The sequence below is a fragment of the Corticium candelabrum genome, chromosome 4 (assembly GCF_963422355.1).
Source record: "Corticium candelabrum chromosome 4, ooCorCand1.1, whole genome shotgun sequence".
NCBI lineage: Eukaryota > Metazoa > Porifera > Homoscleromorpha > Homosclerophorida > Plakinidae > Corticium > Corticium candelabrum.
Genome location: NC_085088.1, coordinates 5,699,898 through 5,724,950, shown reverse-complemented (window position 1 = coordinate 5,724,950; position 25,053 = coordinate 5,699,898). Strand labels below are relative to the sequence as shown.

The 25,053-nt window shown below is 44.5% G+C and overlaps 2 protein-coding genes across 2 annotated transcripts; one reads left to right on the top strand and one right to left on the bottom strand.

Moving 5' to 3' along the window:
* The first annotated feature begins 2,070 nt into the window (after positions 1–2,070).
* LOC134178484 (uncharacterized) lies at positions 2,071–3,604 on the top strand. Its single transcript, XM_062645360.1, has 3 exons — positions 2,071–2,495; positions 2,563–3,085; positions 3,146–3,604. The coding sequence occupies exons 1-3, from the start codon at positions 2,266–2,268 to the stop codon at positions 3,602–3,604; spliced, it is 1,212 nt and encodes a 403-aa protein (XP_062501344.1). The 5' UTR covers positions 2,071–2,265.
* Positions 3,605–3,791: 187 nt separating this feature from the next.
* LOC134178483 (uncharacterized) lies at positions 3,792–4,718 on the bottom strand. The gene has a single exon (XM_062645359.1). The coding sequence runs from the start codon at positions 4,716–4,718 to the stop codon at positions 3,792–3,794; it is 927 nt and encodes a 308-aa protein (XP_062501343.1).
* Positions 4,719–25,053: the final 20,335 nt, after the last annotated feature.

The window sequence follows — 25,053 nt, the reverse complement described above, 5'->3', positions numbered from 1 at the left end:
TGTAAAAGTGTCTCAGGTCAAACTTGGTATCACATGGTTATACTGATATATAGCTTTCGAAAAAAGACACAGGATTTTGACATGTGAAAGTTTAGTAACCAAGTTAGGAAAGTTCACTTGTCAAAAATTCGTGTCTCTTTTCCATATTTACTAGCGTACTGACAGGTCAGCCGAGCCGCTTCGTCCGACAAACAGACGCTGTCATGGACAATGCACGTTCCTTTTCGCAAATACCCGCCAAGCGCCAAATTTCTATTGACCACGACACTAGCGATGTTTGCAACAACACCACGGCCGCTCAGCCACGCACACCGAAAATTCAAGCTGTCAGACTGCAGAACCATTATACAATAACACTGTGGTACAAACAGAATGCTACAAGTCAGGTAGAGCTGCACACCTTCGCTCCTTAGACGCCTGGTTGTTGTTGGGAAAACATACACATGCAAATGTAGACTATAGGCGTTGTTTCAATGTGCTAAACCCGTAAAGTAAAGGACTAAGCACCGTAGGACAGACGCCGGTGGCCGAATTCTCGTTAGCAGCTACCAAAAAAGAGGTGGAGCCTTATGATGACATGACGTTCGCCTGTTGGTCAGTAGTTACACCACTTCTCGTCTATTGGTCGGGATAGCTTCATTTGCATCTGTGCTAATCGAGTATAAATACGGTCGGTTAGTCGGTCGTCGAATGATTACTATACCCTTAGCCAGATATTCGGGCCTCGGCTAAATACTGTCTAGTTTCTTTTGTAATCTCACGACAGGTCTGCCTTGTATTATCTCACTCAGTATTACTTGAAAAAAGTTAAACGTAAATATATGCCCTAAACTCGCTAAACTAAAGAGTCACCGGTCATCGCTTGATTGGAAAGAATACTCATCATGACATATGACTAGAAGATGTTTCAATTTTGGACTGTACCTTGATTGCTATTTATCACGGTACTCCAAGATTTCAATCCGGGAGTTTGAATACCTACGGGAACTCAAATCATATTTCAACATGGCTGCTCCCATTGCACGCGGTCTGCTCTCAGCAAAACGTTGTTTTAGACCTTGCTGCCATGTTGTTGCTTCTTAGATGGTTGCTTAGCCGTTTTTTTAACTGATTGGGGCTAGTGTCGGTTAAGGATGTGGGTTCTGTACGTTGAATCAGCACTCTGCTGTGTTTTCACAACCAGGACAGTGATCGATAGGCCCAATGGCAATGCGCAGGGGATGTGTGAATGACGAAATAGTTTACGGTAGTCCATGACTGTAATTAATGTCAGGAGGGACGTTTCGTGCCTATGATTCCTAGGCTAGGGGGTGTGCTCACTGCCTCGGCGTCTGGTAACTGTTACTTGGCACTTTACAGTCGTTCCCAAGCGGCATATGAAATTGACCCACTTGCAAGCATTTAATTTTACTAGTTCTAAGTTGTTTCTTAGAACCAGGTACAGTGCAATAGTAGTAGGCCATAGCGCTCGTTAGACGGCGTGGTTATTTAACGTGCGTTACGCCAACGTCTGTCAAATATGAAACATAGTTATCCTAGACGTATCTTCTTTGTCGCTTCTTTAATTGTTGTGTTTTGGAGTTGACGTGAGCAAGAGACGTACTGCACCGTAGATGTTAGAAAGCACATCTAGCAGGGGCGTACCGTGGCCATTGGAAGTGGGGGGGGGGCTGAAATACCCGAACACTGACACGCCCCTTTGACAAAAATTGTATTAGTAGCAACAATGCAGACCACAAAGTATTACGTTTACTCGTATACATATATACAGTATGGAGCAGACTAAACAAGCACCTATTTACTGAAAAATCATCCTGCGGTTTCCTCTTGCACAGAACTCTTCTATGAGTTCATCAATAGCTTCCTCTAACTTCAATACCTCTTCTCTCTCAACTGTTAGTAAGGCCAGAGCTGCAAGTCTTTCTTCTTCCATAGAACTCCTAAGCCAAGTCTTTAGACGACGGAGAGTAGAAAAGGAACGCTCAGATTCTGCTGATGAGACTGGAACTACCAGATATATTTGCAAAAGCCTTAAAACTTCTGGATAGCTGTCTCTAATAGCCCGTTCACACTAGCACGTCTTCGAAGCCGAGCCGAGCCAGCCCGGGCCAGCTCGGGCCAGAGACTCGAGCCAGCCCCCGTTCACACTGCTTGTGGCGTTAGCGGCTAGCCCGATTAGTAGGCGTGTGTTTTGGCACGCGCGCTACCTTAATATAATTACCTTAGATAGCTCAAACTGCACGCGCTAGTACCGTACTAAGTGCTATGGATCGACAACAAGCTGTGCGCCTTTTCTTCTCCCTCGTGGTTCGTCAGTCAAACGCAGAAATGCATATGGTGTCTACGAGAAGAGCGTCAAGCAGGAGAAGATGTCGCATCCACCCTTCATTTCTTCGTCGGCAGCTGCAGCGGCGGGAAACCTGGACTACTTTAGCGTTGCTTTTAGTTCTGGTCAACTCTGCTTCTCCAGAACGACAGATATGGAGCTACCCCAGGTAATGAGTATCCAAATAATTGTAAGCTGTCATAACTCTCAATTGATTGATTTCTGGATGCGTATAGGTCAAGTGACTGGTGGGACTTTGTCGTGCAGAGGACATTCTCTGCACGTGACTGGAAAGAAAATTTTAGAATGTGTAGAGAGACGTTTTTGTATTTGTGTGAGAAGTTGAGGCACGAGATAGAACCTGAGGTGACACATTTAAGAGCCTCTATCTGCATTGAGAAGCGAGTCGCAGTCACAGTCTGGTACTTGGCAACAAACGTGGAGTACCGTACAATATCCCACCTGTTTGGCATTGGCAGATCAACTGTCTGCTCCACTGTTCACAGTACGTGTCGAGCTATCGTTCATTGTCTTATGTCTGGTTACATCACGTTTCCTACTGGAGAAATGCTAACAGATGTAGTAAAGGGATTTTCCCAGTCCTTCAATTTTCCCCAGTGTGCAGGAGCAATTGATGGATGTCACATTCCAGTTTCTCCACCAGCGCTCAATCACACCGACTACTATAACAGAAAGGGATGGTACTCCGTGATTTTACAGGCTGTTGTAGATCATAAATATCTGTTTCGGGATATAAATGTTGGCTGGCCAGGGAGTGTGCACGATGCAAGGGTCTTGGCCAATTCCTCTATATTTTAGAACGCAGAAAGTGGATTGATATTGAATGAACAGCAGAAAGAAATTGAAGGGTGCACCATACCTGTGTTTCTTGTTGGTGATTCTGCTTATCCCCTGAAGAATTGGCTCCTTAAACCGTTTCCACATAATGACCACCTGACTGACGAAAAGAAGAACTTTAACTATCGAATTTCAAAAGCTAGAATAGTTGTGGAGAATGCGTTTGGTCGCCTGAAAGCTCGATGGAGGCGTTTAATGAAAAAGAACGACATGCAAATTAGGCATGTCCAGCATGTTATAGCTGCCTGCTGTGTCCTCCATAATGTGTGTGAAATACATGGGGATTCATTTGATGATGACTGGATGGAAGAGACTGATTTGCAACTTCAACATGCTGAAACGCACACTGTCAGAGATACTGTCAATGATCGTACAGCAGCAATTCGAGAAACTCTAGTTTCACACTTGGCAAATAGTTAATTAATTAATTAGTGAAGTAGGTGTGATGTGGTCTTCCAATCTATTTTCTCGAATTTAACTTCACTGAACACTGTAACTTGATTGAACTGTCTGTCTGTCTGTTTCTCTCGCTGTCCGTCTGTCTGTATTTGAGGTCAAGAATCTCAGTAATATCATTAATTAACAAAGAACAACTGAAAAGTCAGATCTATTCTTGTTGGGAAGGCCTGTAAGGACCACTGTCTTCCAGCAAATTGGAAAAGCCCCAGGGTTGAGTGAACTGGCCTGAGTGTTGGGTGAATTGACCTGATGGTTGGTTTCCAAACCCTACCATCATCTGCATCATTTGCAGCTGAAACTCCCTTTCTTCCCTTCTTCTTCTCTCTTCGTACTGTCTTCCCTCCCTTCTTTTTCTCTCGGCATACTCTCTTTCTTCTCTCAATCTTGCATCCTCAAGCTTCAGTCGTTTCTCTTCTAAATCGATTAGAAGTACTGAGTCTGCCTCTCTAATTTCTTTCATGCCAGCCATTATTGTCTGCATCATGTCTTTCATTCTATCTCTAGTCTTGCCTTGCCCCTCCCGTGCTCTCTTCGTTCCGTTTCTCTTTTGCTTTGCAGCTGTGGGTGTATTGGCAACAGGAGAAGACGGACATACTGAGCTTGTTGGGGTAGATCTACTTGTAGTCCCTGTTGAGGAACAATTACTGAGGGCAAGTTCTCCCACACAGCTTTCATCATCGTAGTCATCGAGCTCAATACCTTGACTGCCACTTGCATCGCTGTCTACAGCTGTAACGTCGGTATGCGCAGGATTATTCGTACTCTCAAGCACAATAGGCGGGCAAGTCGCTGGCTTATGACCTAAAATGGCGTCCATTGCCTCAAAAATCCTACTTGAGCGGCGTGCTCTCCCACTCTCATTGTTGTTGTCCTTTACTTTTCTATAGTCGGTCTTCAATTTTTTGATCTTCTCTCGACACTGCGTGCCTGACCGGTTGTATCCTTCTTCCTGCATACGCGCTGCAAGCTTTGCGTACACTTCTTTATTGCGCGCACAACCTTCAATTTGAACTTGTACACTCTCTTCCCCCCAAAGATCAATCAAAAGAAGGGTTTCTTGTTCTGTCCACGCCATAGTGATGTATAATAGCTAGATTGACACTTTACGCTCATCCTAAAAGAATGCAATTGATATGCATGCTTACCGTCTGCCGCCTGCTGTAGCGTCCAGCCCAGCCCCGTTACCGTTCACACTACATAAACGAGCGGAGCCGAGCGGAGCCGAGCCGAGCTGGCCCGGCAAGTTGGGGTGGGCCAGCTCAGCCCGGCTCGGCTCGGCACGGCACGGCTCGGCCCACGTTCACACTACACCTTTCAACCGAGCTGGCCCGGGTCAGCCCGGGCTGGCCCGCTTAAAAACGCTAGTGTGAACGGGCTATAAGACCCTTTCCAGCCCCATGCGCGTCTGTTTTTTGTACTTCTGGTTTTGCTGATGAGACGACATGGTGTCAGTGAAGTAGTGTTGATCACGGAAACCGATGTCTGCAGCCTAGTGTGAGACACGCATGCTCGGCCTCGAACATCCAGACTGTAAACAGACGCGCACGTTTACAAAAAGCGACGTAACGCTAGTTTTCACCTGACAAAATGGGAAACGCCCACAAAAACTGGGGGGGGCTATAGCCCATTTAGCCCATGCCACGGTACGCGCCTGCATCTAGAGTCCGTTCAAAGAATGGAGAGCCCGTGGAAAGTATGGTTACCAGATACGGCATATAGGGCGGAAACAACAATATTGCTCTCATCCTAGATTGTAATACTAGCAATTGATAAATGAGCATTTAGAGCAATGGTTGCTACCCAGCCCTTACTGCCTACTATGTATCTACTGTAGTACGTCAGGATCTGTCCTGTTCAACCGTTTTCTGCCATTCGAACTGGTCAGAGAAGGCGTTGAAAATGTGACGGCGGCGAAATGGAAGAAGTCTGTCGACCACGTCATCTAGAAAGTGGAAAACTATTACAGAACGTCAGACGGCGTGCTCGAACAAGCGGTAGAAAGATTAGTAGGTGAGGAGAACTCTTCAGACAGTGAAGAGATCCTCCTAGGAGACGACGAGAATGACGACAATGATTAATACAATTAGTCTTGTGGGTTTCATTTACTGGCGGTATTCTTTGTCGGTGATGCATGGGAGGAGTCTCTTTCAGGAAGCATGCTGCATCTACTAACCCAAGATCTATAGAGTTAATTTGTCCAGAGAGATCTTACTCCACCTAGTCACGTGCTCTCGAATGATATGCATAGAACTCAAGGCACTTATCCAACATAGTTTTTCAGGTAGATGACACTCACCTGTAGGGCAGGGAAGAAATGGAACTCCAATATCTACGACTGCCACCATGCACCTATGAACAGTACCACAATGTCCTAACTAGAGACTTTTGCCAGCCGGCAATGATGACGTCAGTATGCTATGACGTCATGGATATGACATCACTCAGCTTTTCTAAATTAGGTTTATTTTGTCATCAGCAACAATAATTAAGTTTTAGGCTTTTTAGTATGCTTCAGGATTTCAGCTATCAAACAGCATAGAGGGAAGGGCCATACAGTCGTACGGTAGAACAAGTGCTGATCAGAAATAGATCAACTCAACATATTTTTATTCCTCTCGTTAACTGTAATCAGGAATCTTCTTAGCTAGTGAAATAACGGTGCACTTTAAGTACTGACGGAAAGCGGCAATTTAGATTATCTGAAGCAAAGAAAGCGAAGCTATCTTGCCAGGAACGTTGCTACACGTATTCAACTGAAGGGTAGAACCATAGTACTTTTGCAGAAAGTGATTTGACGTAAGCCGTGCCGTGTGCACAAGGAGCAGTCGCTAGTAGAGCACTTTTATGACCGTGTGAATGGCTGTCAAACAAGAATAAAGATGTATTATGAACTCCAACACCAATTGAGTACGGGTTAATGATTAGCACACCAGGTGCCTATCAAATGTTGCCTTATCTTGAAGCCTGGTCTCGATTTCTTGGCATCTATCTGGAGTGATGAAGGTATCCTCTTACACTGAAATCCCAATGGCGGGAAAGAAGATTCGCTACTTCCTCACAACTCAGATATCCCATTACTCCTACCTCGTCGTAGTAATTGTTACCTTCTATCATGCAGTCGCACATCAATGATGACAGTACTTGATCTGAACTGTTGGATGAGTGTACAACCCCTAAAGCGTCTTCTTTCCAAACATTGCACATATGTCAGCACAAGCATTGGAGCCATTGTCACAAGTCGCTGAATTCAACAGAAGCTGGCCGTCAAATTCACAGAACGGCAGATGCTCATTATATTTAGCTAATATCGTGATGCAGTAGCTTCTCTTACTCCGTTAATCTTTTCTTCTGCTTGAGACTGATATTTGTCTTTTGCTACTTTTTGGCCGTTACAGTCACGGCTCTCTTAGCATTCATGATTGCTCTCATGCTTAGATTGGTTACTTAGACATTTGTCTAATTTCCAAGCCACGAAATAGTGGGAAAAGGTGTAGTAAATTGTTTTTCAGCATCTTCACTTTTTTTACGCTGACCACCTGATTTCTCTACCGCTGCGTCAAATTTCTGAACGGCTCGCTGATGGTAGACCTAAGGAAAAGGGTTCAGCCATGGAACGAAATTCCTTGGTCGGACTTGTCCGTGAAATAGACATAAACACTTACAATTAAGTAGGCGGTCATTATTCCACACCCTTCCAATTCGTATTGCCGTGTTTGAACAAAGTGATAAACGAAACTGCTCATACAGTAGCTTGCGTGTAAGGTAGTGTAAGGTAATCCGGGGTAACTCCGAGCAGACTCTTACAATATCTTGGGTGTAGCGAGAAAGCTTTGCTGCCGCAATCCGAAAACTCTCATCGTATGGCAGGTCATCTGTTGTTTTGTTGACGGCGCTTTTTTTGATGGAAACGAATCTACAAAGGAGGAAGAACTACGAGACGGGAAGGATGTCGGTGTGCGAGGGCGGGGTGACTTCCTCCACGTTCCGTTCGTCTCTTCTAAAGCTGCCTTGTAAGACTTTAGTGCATTGTTATTACTAAATAACGAGCTGTAAACTGCAATGCCCAAAAATTTACGTTTAGATCGACGTCAGGCGTCACTAAAATACCTCTATTTTACGTACTGTTGGTCTCTAGGAAAGCTTAACACTTATTCTAACTACACCGTGGGCAGTCCCAAGGATCGTACTCTTCTGGCATATCAGTAAGGCCTGCGCAGTCATGATGATACCATCTCCGTCAGCACTCGCACCCCACCCAAGTTTGTTTCCTATCGCTGCTGTCGTCTGAGAACGAACCATTACACCCCTGGCATGTGTTTTCGTCCTTTTTTGGATTTGAACTACTGTTCGGTTCCTTCCTCTTCGTCCTGACGTTTTGCCTGCAGCTTTTCTTGACTTGGCAGATTTTGCTAGTTTCCGTTTCTGATCTTGCTCCTGTATTCTGCTCATGGCCTCTTCGGTGGTGAGAACGTCTCCGTAATGGGCTAATTGTACTCTGGAAGATGGCTTTTGTTTTGCTTTTGCTTTTGGGGTTGCACAAACCTGAAACAGTGCGCCAAAGTGATGCTTCAGTTGCAGTTTTACACCTGGTGTCGATGCGTTTGTTGCACGAGGACTCTTTGAAGGTGTTTTTCTGGTAACTGCTTCTGCAGGAGCCAACAGTACTAGTGATCTTGGAATTGCTTCAGCTCTTGGATATGGAAGCAAGCCTACACCTCTAAATGCACTTTGAAAGTGGCAGCGCTTCATGGAGGTTTCACAGAGATATTATCAGCTTTGGAAACTGTGTCTTATCACTCTCTCGTCCCTGAGTCTTTCGTCTGTGATCAGCTAGAAGTTTCTCCTAAGATTTCTTCATTGGGCTGAACACTCCAACATCCAAGGCTGTAATGCATGGGTGGTGTTTGGAGGCAGAGTCACTAGCGAGACATTGTTTCTCTTGACAGCAATAATAACGTCCAGGTTTATATGGGAATAATGCCCATCAAACATTAGAATCACTTCTGGGTCTGGAAAAGCATCAGAATCACTACTTGTTAGAGCACTGAGCAACTGAAGAGTCAAGATAGCTTTCTGATGGTGGCTCGGGATGAATTGATTTCAAATGTCTGAGATGTGGGAGAAATCTCGTATAGACATTCTATTGGCCCACCAAGTTTCCGAATTGAATAGAGGTATCTGATAAGGAGGTATCTGATAAGGAGGTATCTGATCTCCGTTGGCATTGGCAGACCAGTGTACTGTAATGTACTCTCGACCGCTCCCTCCCATGGTTCCATGTACAGATTTGGTGCCTCTTTTTTGCAATGACTAGTTTAGAGGACAAAGCTGTGCAAAAGGCTATCTCGTCGCAGTTCCAAATTCTTTTGCTCAACTCTGCCCTAGTGAGACGAAATAGCCTTGCTTGTCGGTAAATTTTCTCTGAGAATTCCATCCAGCTCTCAACTGTCTCAAAGGTCAAAGCGTTTGCTCTCTTCTTGGGAAAATGTTGTGGTTTCCTCTGAGATAGGGTTGTTTTCCATCTCTTCATGAAACCAAAGACCATTCAGGGCCAGGTGTGTCATCAGTGAAAGTCTTCTTTCTGGAGTTTCCTTTTACGTAGTCTGAAACTACACTGGTCAGAGTATCCCTATCAATGGGGAAACCCTTTTCCTGCAGCACGATGCAAGAAAAGGCTCTTTCTCGTTCCTCTGCTTATGTGAAGACAGTGGACGGTCCTCCAAAGCGCTCCTTGCTTGTTCCCGTATGATGGTCATACTATGTTGAGGAAGCAATGCCGTATTGCTATGTAATTTTTCTGATGCTGCCTTTCTTCTCCTTTAGATCTTGTCGAGCATTTCGTAGCTTTGTCTGAGAACTTGTTTTTGCTCCTTTAGGTTTGTAGTGTCGCACCATAGTCAAGCAATGAGTAGAGTTACTTCTGAGTACAGATCGCTAGCGTGTTCACACGTAGAATGCTTCGATTTTACCTTAGTTACACTGTTTTGTGGTGTTTGGTCTATGTCACAGCGCTTAATGGTAGTGTGCAAGCCCAGGTATGATTTGAAGCTACGATCACGTTCGTTCTCACCTGCTAGTGCATGGTAATTCTCTTTGTAGGCTTTTGAGACTGGCGGCGTACCGCCAATTTACTCACTGGGCTTACGAGATGTTGGCTAGAGGTGTAGGAATAGTCACAAAGTTAAATGTCCACCAGTGGACTTAGCCACAAATATTTCTGGGCATAAACAGTCTCCTAAAAAAGAGATTATACGTCGAACTGTACTCGAACTACATATTCGATTGCTAATACATCACTGAGAATCATGAGCATCTCTAAACCCAACATAGTGCACACTCTCTTTTGGAAATGCTCTGCGCACGGCAGACACCACACACGATGGTATGGTGTCTGATGGGATTCTGCTCCATTGATCTACTCTTTAGCACAGGCGTTGAAATTTCGTGGAAGTATTCATATGATTTTGTCTCGTCAGCTGTAGGCTTTGCTACCCAGGCTTTGGTATCTTTAGGAAATAAAACTCTATACCTCTTGATTCCTTCACTTGTTGCTTGTTCTCGATCAAAGTTGTAATTATGGTCCAGAGCAGCCAGCTCTATTCTTGCCATCATGCCCTTATACCCAAAATGCTACCTTTTAGGACAGTACTTTGTGAGAAGTGAGTGAAACTTCTAGCATGCCCGTGTGACAAAATTTGGGGAGCTTTGTTTTATCTTTCAGGAACTTTTTTTTAAAACAATCTCTTTTAAGGCTTCATGAGCAATTTCACAATGCGCGTGCAGCCTTGCCGTGTCATGAGAACATGATTCGGTAGGGAAACCGGCATCTCCACTTCGCCGCCTCTATTAACGATCTACATAAGCTTTGTGATCTAGAATAGTTTGGCAACAAGTTGCATACGAAACTTGTGGAGAAACCGTAGACTTTTTAATTAGCAAATTCAAAAGAGCGGGAGGAATAGGCATTGTCGCTGTGACGGTTACAACAAACAATTATTTCACTATATCTTTCATCAATATAAAATTACTTAAGCATAAAGCATAAAGGTTGGCTCCGTTTGAGAGCTTTATTGTTGGCCGTGATTTGGCGGAAACAAAGTATCGTAGCCTTTCCAGCAGTCTCCCTCGTGGCACTGAGTCTCCCTCACGATGAGGCGTAAGTAGGTGAAAAGATCGCGCACTAGACCGGGTAGGCCTCCGTTGTGTATGTGACAAAACACTGTACCCAAGCATTGAGGCTCGTCACGCGTCTCAGTTGCCGCTGCCCTCTGGGTTGCGATGACTCGTCGCTCCGCCTAATCAGTTCCATATAATTCGGAAGCAGTTCAGAAAAGTCTACGTACTTTCCTGACCGAATTTTCTTTACCAGTTTTTCTGGAATGGGAGGAAATGTCTGTCCCAGAGAAAACATAGTGTGACGGCTAGCTTGTAGACCCCCTGCCGGCCAGGTCGCCAGTGTGTCGGAGGTTTCTATGATACCTGGCGCTTGTTGCGGGGTTTGCTATATTTTCACAATCTACTCAACCTTATCTTTTATTTGAGCATGGTCTACTGTTACTGGAAATACGGTATGATGCAGTATCCTTCAAATGATTCAAGTATTTTATTACCTATTTAATTAATTCAGACGTTGCAGAATTAAATAGAATGCTGATTGTCTAGTGTCTTCTATAAACCAGGTACTTGCTAGTTTGTGCCCCTGTCGATCATCAGAAATAACACAATCAGTGGCAGACTACCCTTTGAGGTCTTTTCTTCAGGACGATTGCAAGTGAACGAGTAACACCATTTTCATCGTCCTTATCATTTTGTTGTAAGTGTTTGTATGTGACTTTATGGAGTATGAAAGTTAGGAGCATTTCATAGCCGTCTTGTGCTTTTTGTTTGCTCTTAACATTTTTCAATTGAAACGGTTGAATTGCTTCATCAACGTTGGAACGTAAAGCTGACTTGCATTGCTGAGCTCTGACTATCTCTGTGATCGGCACTGCATCTACTTCATAGGTGATTTCTGAAGACAGTGAAGCTCACTTGTATGACGTGGTTACTCACATCATCACGTCTCCACAAACGTTCGATCAAATGCCAGTGTAGATCGATGGCAATATTACTATGTCTCCCAGTTCCTCTTGCTGCTAGCTTGTACTCAGCAATTCCGACATTCTCTACCTCTCGATGAGCTCCCACTGGTGAAGGTAGACAAACTGATCAACTGCTCCTTGAGAATATGACAGCACAAAGTCAGTTCGGTTGTTAGAAGTGACATGTAGATAAACTGTACCCGTTTATGCTTATATGACGGTATGCAACGTCTACAACAGTACAATAGTTATAGTTGCAACCCTCAGAATTTGAAGGTCAGTAACCTTCCATGTATTACTAGACCCCAACGAATCAATGAGTGCTGTCCACCGATGTGCCAGCATGCATTTGGACCGTAGACACGATAACTTGTACGATGAATGGTCACAAATGCCTCCTCACCTTTAGATGTCCAGCGGGATATTTCGGTGCCTCGATACCTTCTTTTTGACGGTGAACCACGTACCGACTTCGGAGACCACTCATTCTTATTGCTGCAGCAGACTCGGCATTCTCAACAATTTCCTGTTGAATTTCAGCTATTTGTTGCTGAACGGGAAGCTGATATGGACTATGTCATCCCTAAGGGTCATTCTTTTCTGAAACACCTTGCTCCCATTTCTGTATTGTTCTCCTGTTTGTATAAGCGGCATAGCAAGAATGGTGATACTGAATTTCTGCAGCAAGGTCATCTGGTCCGTTCCGTATCTCGATCAAGATGTCCACTCAATAGGCCAACAACCGCCTTTATAGTTGTGATGATGTCAATAAACATAGTTCATCTCAGCTTGTTAGCAGCAAGTTACAACGTAACTCTGTTTGTAAGCCGATTTTTTATACTTATTTCTTAGACTAAAATAGTATTATCAGCTCGTAGTGACTGTTGCTGCTGGTCTGCTTCTGCCATGTCGGGTTGTAGAATATCCTCTACGCCAAATGTGGTGTCGGGGATACCCGGAAACGGACGCCAAGTACAGTACAAGAAGACTGACTATATTATATGTCTAGGCTAATCTTATACCAAGTAGACGCATGCGTACACGACAGAGGCCTCCCGGATCGCCTTCGCAGGTCGGTCTCTAATGCATCCAGGTCTGATTAGAGCGACTCTGTGATCTCCCTGTAATTTCCGTCGACAAGGTCGACGACCGTCTCTTGAAACAAGCGTCTCGCCTTCTGTATCCGGTCCAGTAGGTCGGTGGCGTAGCTCATAGCCGGCTCTACCCGAAAACGGACTTCCAGCCGTTCGGGCGTCACGTTTTCACTTTTTGTCTATTTTTCAGGTTGTGCGTCAAATAGGCAAGTAATATTCGATCTCTGAGCGTTTATATTCAAGTATTGCTGTAGATTGCAAAAATACTTACTTTGCTGTGATGGCTGTTTCTTAAATACTTTATTTATGTAGGCCACAATCAGTTAATTGCGACTCCTACCTCCTTTCTCGTCAAGGGAAAACAGTAAATTAGAAATATTTCATTACTATACTGGCAGGGTAGCATTGCAATTAACTTACCGCAACTATTTCTGGTAGAGTTCTTTGGCATTTTGGTAAATCTTGTTTACAATATGTGCCGTTGAAGCTTATGATGCATCTCTGTGGGACGAACGTGAGTCCCTTGTCTAGGACAGATACCTCCGCGTCGGTAAGTGCGAGGCCGCTCCTATTGACGACGTATGCACTCTTTCGTTTCCAGGTGGCGCATTTATTACTCGCCGTTTGTGGAGTGTTCTTCGATGAGATGCGATCGATGGCCCGTATGTATCTTGTGGACACGTATGTCTCGATTTTCGTGATTAGGTACGTATTGGACACTCTGTGACGGCGAATTAGACACTAAGATTAGATGTGCTCTTTATATCATTATGCAACTTGCTGTGCGTCTCTAACATCGATCTCGTTTTTATTAACGCTTCCTGCTTTTTAATGGTTTTTGCTTTGCCCGTCTCGCTCTCCTGCGTTCTTTGTCGTCGCTGTACCTATTGTCGCTCTCCCGGCTCGACGCCCCCTCCTTTTCGCAGGTCGGGCGCAACGACGTCGACGGCGGCTGTCGGAACGACTCGTTGCACGATGGCGACGTTGTCATCGTTGTTGTTTGGATGTTGTCCGGCTTGCATAAGAACGTTACGTTGCCTCAGATGGTAGTAAGTTAGCAGAATGTGTGTTTATATAATAGCATAATGGGAGTTCTGTCAATAGCGTGATAATGTATAAACTTTATAGAAATAAAGTTCGTATGAACAAACGTAATACACAAACATTCTCCACTAAGTCGTGGCCAGAGTTAGCCACAGCTTGCTATATGCGTTCATTGTCACTCATTGTCTGAATTATTGAATGACGATTGGCTTTGATGGCAAGTTTCTTTGGTCTTGTGGTTGTGCATGTGCAATGCGTTTCGAGTCTACATGAATAAACCTTTGTAATTGCCTTTTATCACATTTATCTTGTTCATTGAAAAAAGAGGTTCTAGATGAGATCTGGCTCTGTCGCGAAGATCGGATCCTGATAACGCTCACGCGTAGTCCGTACCGTGCCGCAGGAGACTGTCAGCGACTCAGAATCCATCCGGAGATTTTAATTTGAAAATGTCTAACCCAGACATGGTACTGAAACCACTGGATATTTCTTTTGTGGTCAGTTTGTACTGTTGCGCAAGCTTTGTCCGTCAAGATCAACGTATGTATAGTCGTATTCTATTTGAACTGCGTAAAACTGCTACCGCTTTACTTAAATTGTAGAAGTAAAGTAACCCTTCCGCTCCTTCATACTGTGTCACATCTATCTATCACCCTCGCATTAGTATGTTACGCCTACCTAATTAGTTAGCGCGCTCAAGATAAAGGAGTCCCTTACCTATTATTCCCAACTGTAGCCACATTTTATAACAAAATATAACATTTCGTACATTTGTGAAAAGCATGTTAAATTTCTCTTTCAAGTGATACAACTTGTGTAACTATTGATAACTGTTTCGATATTTGATTTCGACTTTCGTTTTATGCTACTATATATATTGGTCCTCAAAACTCTGCAAATTTCCTATATGTTGCATTCTTGGCGCCTATATGTGGTCTTGGTTTGCAGTTTGCCTTCAGAATAGCAGACAATGCAACGTACTGACCACTCTGCTACAATCGGGATGTGTGAGCTGTACTGAGGTTTGGATGTTGTTGTTGTTGAAGTTGTATTAAATGTTATTGTTGTTGTAAGAGATGTTGTAAATGTATTTGTTGTTCTTGCATATGTTGCTGATATTGTACTTGTTGTATTTGCTGTTGATGTTGTTGTAAGGCGTGTTGTAGGTGTTCTACTTGTTTTTGCTCATCTGGTGGTGGACGAGCCTGTACCATCTTTTTAGTTGCTGAACAAAATTGTGGTACAGGCTCGTCACGATCAATTCCAGCCAACCCTCGGATAAGCTCACACCTGAACTCTTGAGACGTTAATCTTGAGGATGTTGTTGTTGAAGGACAGTAAACATGATGCTGTTGAAGACGGCTAAGTCAATCATGTGCAGAAAGATCTGCCAGTACTTGAGGCTCTTGTGTAGGACTTGTAGTATTTGATCATTTGATCAGATTTGTGTACTCCGCTCATGTTGGTGTTATAGTCTCCAATAGCATCAGGTCTGGAAAGAGTGATCTGTGTTGCCCGTTAGACCTTGCACGATCCTTGTCAATTCAGGCAGTATAACGGTGTCCAGAATGGAGGGTGCTCAGACTGTGACTGCACTTCGGTCCATCCACTGGATAATCAACAGGTCGAAATAACGAAATGAACCTAACATAAGAACGTAATACAATCTAACAAATTTATTTCTTATTTTCTAATAAAATTATTTGCTATTGTTACCTCTAGGTAACTTTCCGAAGTCTCGAGTATTCTTGAAATGAGCAGGAACACCCTTCCTATTATTCTGGACTTTACCACAGGCCATTGTACCCCGATTGTTAAGCTCCTTGAGCGGAGGTCCCGTTGTGTAGTATTGATCGGGGTACAGAGATGGGGCTTGAAGACAACCATTGTGTATCGCGGACGCCTCATTGGGCCACTCACCTTTGTTTTTGCCGGCGGCGAAAACGCGCCATCGACGATCCTGTGGCTCGGTGGGCTGTGTTTGCCCCTCAATAGGCATCCCACTCCCGTTTGCCGCGGCGGCCTGGTTGTGTCCAACGACGCAGGCGACGTGGTGCGGTCTTCTGCTGCCGCTACTCTTCCGCTCTCCTTTAGACGCCGTATCTTCAACTCACGTCTACGGCGCAGGAAGCGCATTTTGTCTCTGATGTATTCGATTTCGTCTTCGTGACTCGCCAATTCAATGATCTTCTTGTCGACATCGGAGGGTTCGCGGTTTATCTTCCGTGGATCGGTCTCTAGTGCGTCTAATTCCGTCGACGCGGTGTTCTCCCTGTGCTGTTCCTTGACGAGGTCGACGACCGTCTCGCCTTCTTTATCCGGTCCAGTATGTCAGTGGCGTAGCTCATGGCCGGCTCTACCCGAAGACGGACTTGTAGCCATTCGGGCGTCACGTTTTCACTTTGTCTTTCTTCGTGTGGTAGGTCAAATATGCAAGTAATGTTCTATCTCTTGGAGCATTTTATCGGGTATCTCCTGCGGGCAAGTCTCGTCGTGTGATCTTGTAGGATGCGCGAGTATTCGTTCGTATCGGAAGTTGACCTGAGAAATCGGTGGGTCTCGACGACCACGACCGCCCTCTTTGTGGCCTTCTTGTGGCACGAGGTAAAGGGTATGTATTGAAGTTTGTTTGTGGTCTTGAAGTTTGTCCTTACGTCGAGTACGTCCTCTGCGGAATCGTCCGCCCTTGTACGTGTACGTCTAGAAATACGGCCTCCGTGTTGCTCTCTTCGTGTGTGAATTTGATTGTCGGGTGTACTCGGTTGAATCTCTCGTCGAGTCGGTCTTCGGCATAGATGTCATTTTGAAGCGCTTCCAAAGGCGCGGTTTTATCGGAAGTGGTTTTCGATATCGGCCATGAAGAGGTTGGCGAGCGTGGGCGCCACTCGCTTGCCCATAGCTACACCAAAAAGTTGCCTTACAGCTGTCAGTCGAACGCGAATACGTTGCCTTATAGGATGTGGTATAGAAACCCCTTTGAGTGGTCACGCAACATGTCCAGGCACACGCGGGTGCCCTCGTCTTGCAGGATGTTGGTATACAGCGACGTGACGTCGACGTTCACCAGTATGGCGTGTCTGTGGATTGCGGTTTTTCAAGTATCCGGATAAAGTGGCCCGAATCTCGTACGTATCTCTTCTGTTCGAGTAAGATGGTTTTCAGTGGGTAGTCGACGAATTGTGATATCGCTTTGTCTTACCCGAGCTGCCCGACACGATGCGATGGGTCGTTACGCTACCTGATTCTTAGTATCTTGCTCAGAATGTATAGCTGCTGCGTTCTCACACTGCCGGGCGTCGTGGGTGTCTATCGAGGAGAGCCCGTTCGCTTATGTCGGCGAGCGCCCGATTGATCTGGCTCGCAATGGTGGGCGTCGGGTCGGCGTTTAGCCGCGCAGAAGTGCTATCGTATATCACGTGCACTAGGCATTTTTCTACGTACGTGCGTCGGTGTTCCACGACGATCGCGGATTTCTTGACGACGTCCTGTCGTCGTGAGAGGCGCGTCAAAGGATCATATTCGCCCTTCGAGAGATTGCAGTATACTTTCTTGACCGGTCGCATCTCGGTCAGTAGGTTTCCTCGTGTTCGTTATGTATGCCTCGAGGGCTTCGTTTTTCGTCAGTCGAGGATTACATTTGGATTTCCTCCTGAACGGAATGGAAAGCGTATGGCGCGCTTGCTCGAATCGGTTCCGTTGCGGAGACTGCGGTACCGAACTGCTCGAGGCATCGGCGTATAGCCGTATGCGGAGGGATCGCGCAAAGCTGCCGAATTCGTTCAGGAGTCTCTTCTTGTAAGGTCTCGTCTGTATGAGGACGAACGTGAGTGCCTTCTCTAGGACGGATACCTCTGCGTCGGTGTATGCGAGGCCGCTGCTATTGACGACGTATGCGACGTAGGACAGCCACCAAGCAAGGATACTGGGCATTAAAGTTTCTTGGAGTCAAGTCCTCTGCTAAGAGCACTTAGGGAAGGCTAAATGACTTCTCTAAATGACTAAATGACTTCTCGAACAAAGATAGTTGCATTAGACACTTCTCAGGTTTGATGGATATTGAGATTGACGGAAGACTCATTAACTGAGGTATCATCAGTACTGTATTGACTGCATGGCACGTTATCTATCTGAACACTTGAACATGCAGCCTGCAGAAGAATATGTCAGTAAGAACATCTGCAGAACGAGCAATTTCTGATTTGTCACTGATCTCTTTATTAAGCGGGTTTCATCCTAGAATGATTGCTGAAGTCTCTCTTTTTATGTACGGCATGATAATTCGGTGCATCTATACCTTTATTTTGAAGGTGAACCACACATCGTCTTCGAAGAGTATTGTTATTGTTGCAGCAAACTCAGCATTCTTAATAATTTCCTGTTGCGTTTCAGCTGCTAGTTGCTGAAGGCAAGCTAATATGGACTACTCTCTGACCCTAAAAGGTCATTCGCGTCGGGCAAAATTTTGTAGGCAAGGATCTCCTGGTAGCCTGTAGCGTTTAGCTTCTCTTCAATTTTGTGAATGGAACCTACTCTGCTAGAAGCCATGGAGCTCCACAACATGACGCTGGCTGGATGCTGCACTGTTGACAAACAGCATTCTGGGTAACGTTTTCTCCTTGTCTGCGCCAGACGTAAATACATCCGTCGTTTCCAACGCTGATTTTTGACTCATCAGTGAAAAGAACTTTATTCCAGTAGTCTTCCCTCCAGTCTCTGTGATTTGCCGCCCACTGTTGTCGGACTCGCCGATGTTCATCGGTAACCAGCGGTTTTTACGAGGTCGTCGAGCATTGAGACCTTTCTCTGACAGGAGTCTACTAATGAGCAATGTGACACAGGCTGGCCAGTCACGACAGTCAAGTCCGCTTGGAGCTCTCGCAGAGAGACTTGGCGATCTCGAATTGCAGCAAATTCAATATGTCGGTCAGTTCGAGTTGTGGTTTTTTGCTTATGCCTGATCTTCTCTGTAGTCGCTGCTGCCGTCTTGAAGCCAGCTGATGACATTCTGAATCACTCCACGAGAGACTCCTACAGCTGGGGCCACTTCACGTTCTAACAACCCGTTCTCAAGATGGACTTCGATTTTGCCTGGTGTCTTGGGGCTGCACTGCTTTCCTCGAGGCATGGTTTATACACGAGCAACGCAAATAATCGGAGCAAGGACTGCAATTGGAACGAAATGATGACTGGACTGTAGGGTTGCCGACGTTTGCCGCTCTGTGAGCTCAAACAGCGTATAAAAACAGGTCAATTTGGCTCCATTATCTCAACTTGCAACATTCTGAATCATCACAGAATGTAACCGGAAGTAACGAATTTAGGAATTTCTACGTTATTGCATAGAGTTGACAGAACTATAAACCATGCATTTTCGACAAGAGTGTAATAAATACCAACTTGAAGCACTCCAGGTCTTTGAAAAAACCTTTTCATAGACTTTTCTGTTGTTCATTTGGTTCTTAATCAGAGCATACAATCGATCTTTGTTCCACTATCTTCTACACCTGTCTGTCTACATATTTTGTTCACTGTTTCCCTCTATAATGAGATCAAACTATCATTTATTTTTTCTACAAATGTTACTTTATCTTACAGAAGTCTGTCTTCTGAGACCATTGTCAAATCGTCATTATCATGGTGAGTAGTCTTGGTAGATAGACAGTTCTTGGCAGATGGACTTTTCCTGTACTCTTTGTTCATACGGTGCTTCCACTTCGAGTATGTGGTCCAATCCATGGAGCCCAAAATGTATACTCTGGGTTAACAGCATATGGGTTGTTGTTGCCTGCATGTAAAATATACACTAATAACATCCTGCAACCATTGCTCCCATTAGATTACCTTCACAGAAACCCTTTCCCAGCATCTCATACTCAACGTTGTTGCAGAAACTTGCACAGTCAACAATATCGTTCTCCAAACTGGATTCAGGAACTTTCAAATCAAACACTACAAGCCGTATTTTCATGTCCTGTCGACGGCGCAGGAAACGGCGTATGTCTCGTATCTCTCTTTCTGTCTCATCTTCGTAAGTCTTCAGTTTTGTAATCTCTTGGCCGACATCAAAGGCCTCGCTGATTGACTTCTGCAGGTCGGTCTCCAATGAGTCCAGGTCGGTCGAGAGCGACTCCGTGGTCTCCCTGTAATGTCCGTTGACCAGGTCGACCACCGTCTTTTGAAGCAAGCGTCTCGCGTTATGACACCGGTCCAGTATGTCGGTAGCGTAGCTCCTTCAGGTGGTAGGTCAAAATAGGCAAGTAATGCTCGATCTCTTGGAAGCGTTTGTATTCGATTATGGCTTTAGATTGCAAACTACTTGCTGTGCTGTGATGACTTTTTCTAAGTATTTATTCATGTAGTCCGCAATGAGTTGATTGCGACCTCGACCTCTTCTCTTCAAGGGAAAACAGTAAATTAGAAATATGTCATTATTATACTGGCAGGGTAGCATTGCAATTAACTTAACGTAACTATTTTCTGGTTAGATTTTTATGGCGTTTTGGTTAATCTAGTTTACAATGTGCCGTCAATCTTATGATGCGGCAACAAACGTCAACACAGTGTGACCTAAAATGAAAACATGTTGCGTGTATACAGTACATTACATCTATGACTTTTGTTGCACCAATCTTCGTAGAGCATCCAACTTTATAGGAGACAATTGTCTTGTTGGATCACGACTCCCAACTTGAGACGTTACCTGCTCCTCCCTTGTAAATGGGACACTCACGAGGAGTTCAGCCACCTCCAACCTAGAAGTCGCTGCTTCAATAGATCGAAGTCGGGAGAATGGCACCATTACTTCTAGCCTTCATCACCATGCTAAGACTAAACTATACTTTGAGTTTAAAAGACAATGTAGTCACCAAGTTTGTAAATAGACTACTTATATTTCAAACCCTTACCTGTGAAGCAATTTTCTTGGCTTCATCCATGGCTATAAACTCACGACTATCGCCAAGGTCAAACGATCCAAAGACGAACCATGCAACAGAGCATTTGTTTAACAAAGCGAAGCATCCATTTGGTTGACCTGACTTTGTTGTTGTTGTAAGTGCTCTCTATGTGATAGATAACCTACATACTGTTGAAATTGAAAGGCAAATTCTTCTTCGCCGACATCTCGGTTTATTTTAGCATGGCATTGGCTTTCTCCCTCTTTCCAAGCTGCCTCAATTTGGCAGCCGCCATTTGTGCAAAATAGCCCTCTTCGTCCATCGCTCTAACAATCTACCCTGGTGTTCTTGCCTAGACCATCTTCATAATTGCCATATCAATTTCGTCATTCAGTTGTGCAGTAAATTATATCTTGCTGTACAACATAGTATGGCGGCTCGCTGATTGAGTGAGATAAAAGGTCGCCAGCAGGACAGCCACCAAGCCAGGGTACTGGGCATTAACGTTTCCCGGAGGCAAGTCCTCTGCCAAGGGCAATTTTTGAAGGCTGTCGTTCATTGACTAAATGACTTCTCGAACATAGTTGTATTAAAACTTCCTGACAGGTTTGATGGATATTGGGGTTTAGTCGAAGCCTCATTAACTGAGGCATCATCAGTACTGTATTGACTGGATGGCAGTTTATCTATCTGAACACTTGAACATGCAGCGTGCAGAAGAATATATCAATAAGAACATCTGCAATTTTCTGTTTGTCACTGATCTCTTGATAAAACTGGTTTTATCTTAGAATGATTGCTGAAGTCTCACTTTTAGATGTACAGCATGATAATTCGGTGCATCTATACCTTTATTTTGAAGATGAACCGCACAACGTCTTCGAAGAGGCGTTCTTACGGTTGCAGCAAACTCAGCATTCTCAACAATTTCCTGTTGCATTTCAGCTGCTAGTTGCTGAAGACAAGCTAAAATGTATTACTCTCTGATCCCAAAAGGTCATTCCTCTGTTAAACACCTTGTCCAATAATTATCTATTGTTTTCTTGTCCGTATATGATGCATAGCATGAACGGTAATGCTGCATGGACTTTTGCAGCAATCGCATCTTGTCCACCATGTGTCTACTTCAAAATGGTCTCGACCTCTCAAATGCCGTTAGCAGCCAATAACTGCTGTAACGTCTTCTGGAATATATGGCTCACTCTTCACTGCCTGGTTGTACGTTACGAAACGCCCTACTACTGCAGCCACACTTTGGTACATAAAACACATTCATTGTACTTAAAATGTACAATGCAAGTCAAGAAAAGGAAATGTGGTAGAACAAGCAACAGGACTTGTCTGTATATAATAGCATAATTGGAGTTTTGTCGATAGCGTGATAATGTGTAAAACATTACAGACATATAGTTCGTACAAACAAACATGATGCACAAACATGCTCCACTAAGTCGTGACCACAGTTATCTACAGCTTGTGATACGTGTTCATTGTCACTCATTGTCTGAATTATTGAATGACGATTGGCTTGAGTTGCGTGCGAATGGAAAGTTAACACGCAGCGAGACAGTTCCGATTGCACCTTAAAAAATCGCTCGGCGGCCTGACACTCGAGAGAGTGAGAACACAGCATACTCGTTACTACGTTAAAGAACAGATTAAAACTTTAACGCACTTATGCGCCTCTACACATCTGACCAAGACTAACTCAACGCCGTCTGATGACTACGTTTTATTTATTACCGGTAAATCGCAATCCAGTCATTACGTATTGACTCAGTTCGCCAAACGCCGGTATGGCTCCTCCCCCTGACCATATTCGTAACACAACTATTAATAGCATGTAGATTGTGACAGCTTTGATGCCAAATTTCTTTGTCCTCATGCATGTGCAATGCATTTCGAGTCTTGATGAATAAATCTTTGTATTTGCCTTTTATCACATTTATCTTGTTCATTGACATTAAGGCAGGTGATAGATGAGAAGATCTGGCCCTTGCGCAAAGATCGGAATCTGATAACGCTTACGCGTTCTCCGTTTGAAAATGTCTAACCCAGGCATGGTACTGAAACCACTGGATCCTTTTTCTGATCAGTTTATACTGTTGCCCAAGCTTTGTCCTTCACGATCAACGTATGCATAGTCGATGTCCAATTTGGATTGCGTGAAACTGCTACCGCTTTACTTAAATTGTAGAATTAAGTTATATTTTTTAGCTCGACGTGAATTACGCAAGTTGTTACGCAATGGTCTGCGCAAAAATTTGCTAGAGTGCTGTCGAAAATTCTTATGTAATAATACTCGAAGGCAGAACTTTCCATCTCCCAAGTACTTTGATGGAAGAATCGTCTAATAGTTTGCCTTCGTCGTGGTTGCTGCGCCAATCCGAAAGCTCTCACAGGTAAGACATTTGCAGTCTAAACCTGCTGCCGTGAAGGTTCGCTGTCCTTCCTCGACCACTCTGTTGCGAGAGAGGAATGTGCTATTGGCATAAATGAAACAGCTGGCCTTGGGCATTTCTTCTAAGCGCCATATAGATTAGCAGGGCGGATACTGAGCATAGTTCTTGACTTGATCGGTCCGTGAAACATGTCTATCCCGCTACGAGAGGGTCAGTTTTCGCCTGCTTTAAGTGGAGGCTCACTACTGGCAAGTTGCAATCGTAATCAGCACTGAGTTCGTACAGAAGCATCGAAGGCTGCCACGGATTCTACCCTGAATTCGTTTGTCCGCAAAAAGACAAAGAAAGGCGTGCAAGCCGAAGCCCACAACATCGCGGCGTAGTAAAATGGTGATCGTGTAGACCAGACCTTTTTCAGAACCTTAGTTTCGTTGTGTAATTGGTAGGCGCGTTAAACATTCGGTGTGCTTTCCTTGGTGGTAGCTACAAATGGTTACCCAGTGCCGTCTGAATGAGGACATGACGCACCGCCGATAGGAATCATATGATGGTCTTGTGATATATGCCTTGCTCAACCAGATAGGAGAAAACCAACAACCAGACGTCTTGCGAACGCGCTCGAGGCTACGTGATTTGTAACATTTGATTTGTTCCAGTGTTTCTGCAGTCTGACAGCTTGAATTTTCGTTGTGCGTGGCTGATTATTGTACGGTATCCAAACTCAGAGCGAACAGAGACGCCTAATCTACATTTGCACTTGCATGTTTTTTCACATTAATTAATGTTTTGTTTTGGCTCTGGCAGCTCTGGGGTCACCTCATTGCGACAACCTCTGCCTGTTTAGCTGTGGGGCCTAAATGATTGCGGCTAGACGGTAGCTGTGTAAATACGGTAAGGCGTAATCACCACGTGAGGGGATTTTCAACGGTGTCCAATTCATGAGCGTTCGTGCCTCTTGTTCCTCAGCTGCCTCACGTACACTGTTCACATGTCTTAGCGTTTGGTGTGCATGTACACCAGCCGAGGATCTAGCGCTGTGTGCTTCTCTATTCATTGCTGTTAATTCTGCCGTTGTTGTAATAGGTGGTGAAACTCTGTTCCGTAAAAGACTAAAAGGTCTTCGTAAAAATACACGGACTTGTAACTCCAGGCGGTCCATCGAAGAGGACGCGACAGATAAAGGAACAGAGCAAAGAGACGACGAGCAGACAGACAGAAGAACTCACGTTATCGGACTGTGTTGATTGGGAAAGAGAGAGTACAGTCTTAGATAGAGTTCGAGAACGGAATACTGGCGTAGGCTGCGAATGAGACTTGGACATGTTAAACAAATTTATTTATAATATTGATGACAATACAGTGAAAATGACAGTAACATGAGTATAAGAATCGCTAGAGCAACGTTTCGACAGAGTGTTCTTCAGACCAGCGGAAAAAATGGCTGTTCCAGTGTTCTAGCCAGGATTTTTTCCCAACCGGCAATGCTAATTGAATTATGACGCCATTAATAACGGATGATGACGTCATCATTGCCTAATTTTAGGTCATCTTTAACTTGCATTAGATTTTAGGATGGTACAGGTGATATAGACACTATCCGCACACAATTCAGTATGTATACATTACCTATAGTACGTGCAGACACATCCACTGAACACTCCTGCCTGTCTGAGCCATCAAGAAGTGAGTGAGACCAAGGCACAGTCCGGCAGGGCACAGGAACAAGGACAGTGGCGGTCGGAGTAGAGGAAAGAAAGGAGGTGCCTCGGAAAAGACTGAGACGAAGAGAAGATTGCAATCTTCTACTTGTTCACGTCAGGATCACAGATAGAAATAGCACAACCTTAGTCACTGACACTTGATATAACTGCAAACGATGACCAGGAATATGGC